Source organism: Populus euphratica, unplaced genomic scaffold (genome assembly GCF_000495115.2).
Source record: "Populus euphratica unplaced genomic scaffold, PopEup_1.0 scaffold41.1, whole genome shotgun sequence".
Classification (NCBI taxonomy): Eukaryota; Viridiplantae; Streptophyta; class Magnoliopsida; order Malpighiales; family Salicaceae; genus Populus; species Populus euphratica.
In genome coordinates, this window is record NW_011499868.1 from 2,028,645 (window position 1) to 2,035,413 (window position 6,769).

Here is a 6,769-nt window from a genome sequence, read left to right on the forward strand (position 1 = left end):
AATTTTAAAATATTAATTTTTATTATATATTTTTGCAATGTATATGTAGTTTGTTTGTATGTTTCTTTGTTTTATAGTTTTTTATCACGAAAATTTATTATATGAATATATTATTTATAAATATTAGGGTTTGTTTGAGATTTTAAAAAATTATATTTGTTTGTAATTTGATAAAATTGATTTTGATTTTATGACTTTAATGTTTTATAATAAAATAAATAATAACTTATTTAATGAGTCTGTTTTATATTTTTTTAATTTTATTGTTGAGTTGAAAATTTTATTATTGAATTGAAAATTTTAGTAAATGGATAGGATTTTGAATTTATATAAATAGTTGATAATGATTTAAGGGTATTTTTAAAATAGATTGAATAAGTTTGAGCTAAACTAATGTTAACTAATTTATTTAATTTATATAAGTTTGATATAGAATGTTGTCATCAATATTCTATATAAGTTTGATATAAGTAATGGATGATTGCTCATGTATGTATCGAGATTCACTCAAAGGGTTGCATATAATAAATTATTGTAATGATATTAAAGGTTTTATTAATTATATATACGATATTAAATGTGCATATAAGAGATGTAAAAATAAAAAAAATTAATTTATATATTATAATAATACATCTTTTATAAAAAAAAATTCTTAAAAAAATATACTCAGATTAAGTATGCTCAGACTTGATTCCTTATAAAAAAAAATTCTTAAAAAAATATACATGATGGTTTGCACATAAAAAACCATATATTCAGATTAAGTATAAGCATTAGGAATCTCAAAACATCATAATTTATATAATTATATATGTTTTATACATTTTTTTTAACAAAAATGTACTAAAACAACAACAATTTAACTTTATTTCAAAAAATAAAAATAAAAGGCCTACAAGCATAAACAATTAAAAAAAAAGGAAAACAGAAAAAAATCTAAATAATAATTTGTAAAAGGTAAGAAATTAAAAAAAATTATATCCATAAGACCTCAAAGGAGAGAATCACCTTATTTTCCATATCAGGTCCCCACGACACCCACCAATACAAATAACTCCTTCAAGTACGTGTTGTATGAATCTCCCAGCAGATCTATCCACCAAGCATATCCGACAATCAGCGTGCCTAATGTTTACACATGACTCGACTGGACTGGTCTGGAAGAGAATAATGGTCTGTGTCTTTTTCCTCCATTCCAATGTCCTTAGAGCACCACTAACCTTAAAATCATCAGTTGCTAAATCCATTTCAAATCCATAGTTATTACAATAATCGTCGAGTAGAATCTTCAACTCTCTGGTTGCTGGATCCCCGCAGAGAGAATCACTAAAATCACTGGAGCCTGGAAAAAAGAGATTCCATTACAGAGACCAGAAATTCTTGCTTCAATCGTTGGTGAATTAAGTACTTAATGATAAATCTGTCAAGTGTTTCATCTTGTAATAACTCAGCCAAATTGTGAGTCATTGCTCAATCGAGTATTCATTGATTCTGTCTAACTATGCGCATGAGGAAATTTTGCGTGTGCTTAGAAATTAGGTTTCCTTTTCCTTCTTGTGTAATGTTAACTCTTCACGAGATTTTGTGTGGCACTGAAATAGGAGTTCATGGGTGCCTAATAATCTGAAAGGACTAGATGTTAACTCTTCATTTAGCAAATAAAAATAATATTTTAGTATTATAGTAGTGATTATTTTTAAAAATATATTTTATTTAAAAATATATTAAAATAATAATTGTTTTCACAAATTTTATTTTTAATATTAGTTTAAAATATATTAAAATAATAATTATTTTCACAAATTTTATTTTTAATATTAGTTTATCACAATCATTTAAAAAAATAAAATTAAAAAAAAACACGATATAACCACATAAACAAACATATCCATGGTCAGCATTTGATAAATCTTTAATTATTAAATAAAAGATAATTTTGTCCATGCTTTATATTTATTGCCTATAAATATATTCACCATCTTTAGAAGAAAATATTCATGGCATATTTACTTCTTTTCTGCATTGGTGGTGCTAAATTATATGATATAAATAATTATTCAAGGGTTTTATATGTCAATAATCTCTCCCCGAAACAAGGTAGAATTTTACCAGTCAAGGCATGGGCACTCCCCAAAATTTCCCTGCCTTAAACCATGTCTTTCCTTGATATTAGAAATTAGAGTAATCATTTGATTTTTAGCTAAATGATTTTGATGGAGTTCATCGAAGTTCGCTTTCTATACTGAGTAATCCTTGGATGCTCATGGTCTTAGCTTTTGGCCTAGTTTTTTCCCACAGGAAAGCACGGAAGTAATGGAAATCTATGCATGCAATACATGCCGAAGGTTTCATTGTCTCTCACTAGAGCACACCCCAAACTCCCTCTCAATCTCACCAGAACACTTACTGCGTGCTATTTCAAATTGGAACATAATCAGGACATTCGGGGCACGAAGTCTCCGTCCATAACTCCCCCACCAGAACTCCCTCCTGCCTGATTAAGCACCTCCCTCCCTCGGTAAAAGAAAATGCAGGGCCCTTTCTAGTTCTGAAACCTTGCCCGAGGTGGTTGAGCTGCTACCATTGTCTGTGCTGTATGTTGTCCGCTCTCCATGCAATTTCTGTGACCACATGACAAAAAAGCTTTTCGGATGAACTTAATATAAAACCGCAAACAAGGGAAGGGAAAATCTTCACCTGCGGCAACTGCAGCAAAGAGGAAGGAGGATCACATACTTGATCCACACTTTTTGTCAAACTTGTTTCTAGATTGGAATCAAGAGACTCGTCAGCTGATTGATGCAATCTAGAGATCTCCCCCGCTCTTCCATAGGGGCTCCCGGCCCTCAATCCATTGAGCATCTCGGTAGGCAAAAGATTATCCCTCAGTTTACTGGTAACTTGAAACAGAGCATTCTGTACATTTTTGGACTCACCAGTAATCTGCAAAAAATATAACAGTTTGGAAATAAATCGCTAGGCAGATGGCACCAAAAGTTTGTTGCCAAGTAGGTAGAGGAATGGGAATTAAAAAAAAAAGAAAAAAGACATAAATCTTCTATAAAAGCACCAAATGCTCTACCACGTTGGCTTATCACATTCCATTACAATGTATAAATATTCCAGTATCTATCTATAGTTCTATGCCAGTTATCATAATCCTTTACTTTGAAAGCATCAAGCAATATCAAAGAACAAAAGGCAACCGATAAGTGACAGAACTCTTGGTAAATTTAAAATATTGCATATCTACACAACAAACAGCAAAGACATCAAAATTTTATGTAATAAGATAAATGAAAAAAAAACCATACAAATACAACTGATGCGCGGAGAACTGGTAGAGCTTTGAAAATGTTACAAGAAGAGGTGAAATTTGCTAACCAAACTAGATGATGACAACGACAGGTGATGATGAAGTGTTGATTGTTCTTGGAGGGAGAGGAGCACATAACTGTTTATAAGCACAAATCACAGCAGCACCAAAAATCACATTAACCAACAAATATTAGACTAAATGACATACTTCAATCCAGTTTATGTTGTCTACTATAATCCTCTTTATTTCACAATAACTTGAAAACAGATAACAAAAATTAAGACGATCAGAATCGCACCTGCAATACTACATCATTCTTTGACGCGCAATAGAAGAATTGGTCTCCTTGCAATATCTGTATATCAGCACCGGTTGTTTCTATAATTTCTGAATCTATCCTACCTCCCCTTTCAATCAAACAAGAGACCCTATCTGATGGCAGCAGGAGGGTTGCTGTCACAGTAATTTCCTCAATCAAGCCCAAGGAACGAGCTCTTTCAATGTCATGCTCAATAGATCTAGCAAAGACAAGAAGAAGTGCATTCTGTGCAGGAGAGTGGGATGATTCAAGATTCTCCAATGCAGAAACAGTAACTAGACGGTCGCCGGCGTTGGTTATAGGAGGAGCAAGGATGATAGAAGCACCAGTTTGATTTTGCAGAGCTCTGACTACAGACCCTCCCTTGCCTATGATGCTCCCGGCTGCACCATGGGAGCAGATCATCCTAAATTGAACTAGTAGCTGTTCGATTGGTTTCTTATGGTCTCTATCAGTTGCAATATTTTCAGAATATGTGGGTAGCAGGGAACACAAATGAGGGAAGAATTCTGCATGTGGATCACCAGAGGAACCACTTCTTCTTCTCCTAACCGCTTCAAGGCTTAAATCCACTTCATCCTTCTCATATGGAGGACAATCTTGAAGGCAGCTAGTTACAGCAATCACAGCTTTCTTTACAGCCACAGTGCTACTCCCTGTAATCTTTTTGTTTTTTTGGTTTCATACACCAATTTTTTCAAATTTCATTTCAGATGATATAAAAGATTTTATTTTTCTTAAACTATGATTTAAGAAATTATTAAATACATCAAAATTTGTCTTACTTTCTCCTAGAAAAACATAAAATCTATCATGAATTACTATACGAGAAACATGTAGCAAAAAAAGGAAGAAAAAAACCTGAATTAATTGCTCTTCCTTTAACGCGCATAGTGGGGCCGGAAGAATCCAGATATGGGCCCCACTAGCTCTCTTCATTCTCTTGATGTTCCTGCCTTCTCTACCCACAACGGCACCAATCTGCGACGTATTGGCCAAAAGTCCACAATACCCCTCGCAATCACGGCCATCTTTCTCCGCATCAACCTCCCACATCCTCTCCAAAACCCTAACCACCGCTTCCTGCGCTGCAGACACTTCCACCGTCTCATCTTCACCCACCGCGATTTTCCTCACTGGGGATGCGGACCCCGCCACCACGATCGCCTGGTGCTCCGACCCCTTCACGGCCTCCTCGCAGTGAACAAGGCAACCGGTTTCAAGCCGGATTTGGGATATTACGGATCCGGAGTGGCCGATGAGAGCACCGATTTTCGAAAAATGGCAGACTACTCGGAATGCTACCTGACCCGGTTGGAGCTCGATCAACGGCTGTCGTGGAGGGCGCTTGTGACGGTGATGCTTCTGGTGGTGCTGCATTGAGTGGAGAAATGGAAAAGGAGGGAATTTTTTTAGAGTGTACCAACTATTTTTACCTTTCCTTCCACTAGAACAGAGGATGAAGACACTAAAACAAAAGAAGAGAGTGGGAAAAAAAAAAAAAAAGGAATGAGGGTGAGCGTGTGAGAGCATCTTGGAGAAGCGAAATGGATAGTCAAAAATAAAAAATTAATATTTTGATTATTTTAACTTGGGAAGCCAAATAAAATATTAAAATGTATTTTTTTTCTCATAAATGTTATTTTTATATATCTCTTTAAAGAGCCAAAACCAATAAAGTGGGACCACTAAAATAATAAACCAATTAAATATAGACATGTAAAAAAAAAATAACATTAAATATATTAAAAAATAATAAAACACTTATTTTTTTCACTCCAATATAAATGGCTCTTCAAATAACTTTTTTTCATTGGAATAGATATGGTAAGATAAGCTATATTTATACTATTCAAAATGCTATTTTATTAATTTAACTTTTCAAAATAGCATTTTGGATTGGAGATACTCTGAGTGTGAGTGTGAGTGTGAGTGTGTGTTGGTGTGAATAAAAGATTTATGGGCACCCCAACCCGACGAGTGAGTGAACCGGGCCTCGGAGACGACCCGGGTAATCAGGCTTAGATGCTGTTTGTTTACGCGACTGCATCTATGTTTTAATTAAAACGCAGTTTGCAGCTGTTTGATAAAAAAAAAATTAGTTTATTATGCATGAATTCGATGTAATTTTAACGTTTAAAACACAATAAAAAAAAGCAGATAAATATTATTTTTCATTCACTGTACACGTTAATTGTCATGTTCAATGAACAGTGCAAACCGTGCAATTCACTACACTATTCACATTGAATTGCACTGTTCATGTGAACAGTGAAATTTACTTGCATTGTTCCTGTAAGTTTTTTTTTAAAAATAGCATTTTGGATTGGAGATACTCTGAGTGTGAGTGTGAGTGTGAGTGTGTGTTGGTGTGAATAAAAGATTTATGGGCACCCCAACCTGACGAGTGAGTGAACCGAGCCTCGGAGACGACCCGGGTAATCAGGCTTAGATGCTATTTGTTTACGTGACTGCAACTATATTTTAATTAAAACGCAGTTTGCAGCTGTTTAATAAATAAAAAATTAGTTTACTATGCATGAATCCCATGTAATTTTAACGTTTAAAACGCAGTAAAAAAAAGTAGATAAATATTGCTTTTCATTCACTGTACACGTTAATTGTCATGTTCAATAAACAGTGCAATTAACATGAACCGTGCAATTCACTACACTGTTCACATTGAATTCATTTAATTTTATTATATATTTTTAAGTGTTAATTTAATTAATGTTTTAAGTGTTAATTTTATTAATATTATTTAATTTAATTAATGTTTTTTAAGTGTTAATTTTATTAATATTTTTTAAATGTTAATTTTAATAATATTTTTTAATTTTATTAATATTTTTTTAAGTGTTAATTTTATTAATGTTTTTTAAATGTTAATTTTATTAATATTTTTTATTTTATTAATATTTTAAAAAAACTAGTTTATAGTAAATTAAATTTATTTGCACCGTGATGTGAACAATATTTTTTTTTAAAAAAACTAATATAGAATAAATTAAATTCACTCGCACTGTAATATCAATTTTATACTTGATAATATTTTATTTAATTTTACTACATGCTTAAAAAATTATGAAAACTGTAATTCTTATAAAATAAATTTTATACGTAATGTA

The 6,769-nt window shown here is 32.6% G+C and overlaps 1 protein-coding gene across 10 annotated transcripts in view; it reads right to left on the reverse strand.

Annotated features, from left to right (window-relative positions):
* Positions 1 to 2,183: 2,183 nt before the first annotated feature.
* The window catches only part of LOC105126711 (uncharacterized), a 12,545-nt gene continuing 7,959 nt past the window's right edge, over positions 2,184 to 6,769 (reverse strand). For 3 of the 10 annotated variants that reach the window (XM_011027662.1, XM_011027661.1, XM_011027658.1), the window contains exons 6-8: positions 3,621 to 4,304; positions 2,701 to 2,946; positions 2,184 to 2,624 (exon numbers count right to left, since the gene is read on the reverse strand). In XM_011027662.1, coding sequence (XP_011025964.1) covers positions 2,502 to 2,624; positions 2,701 to 2,946; positions 3,621 to 4,304 — 1,053 coding nt within the window. In that variant the 3' untranslated portion in view covers positions 2,184 to 2,501. Of the gene's footprint in view, positions 2,625 to 2,700; positions 2,947 to 3,158; positions 3,458 to 3,620; positions 4,305 to 6,769 lie in introns of those variants that run through there. The other 7 variants (XM_011027663.1, XM_011027659.1, XM_011027660.1 and 4 more) reach the window with 5 other exon arrangements.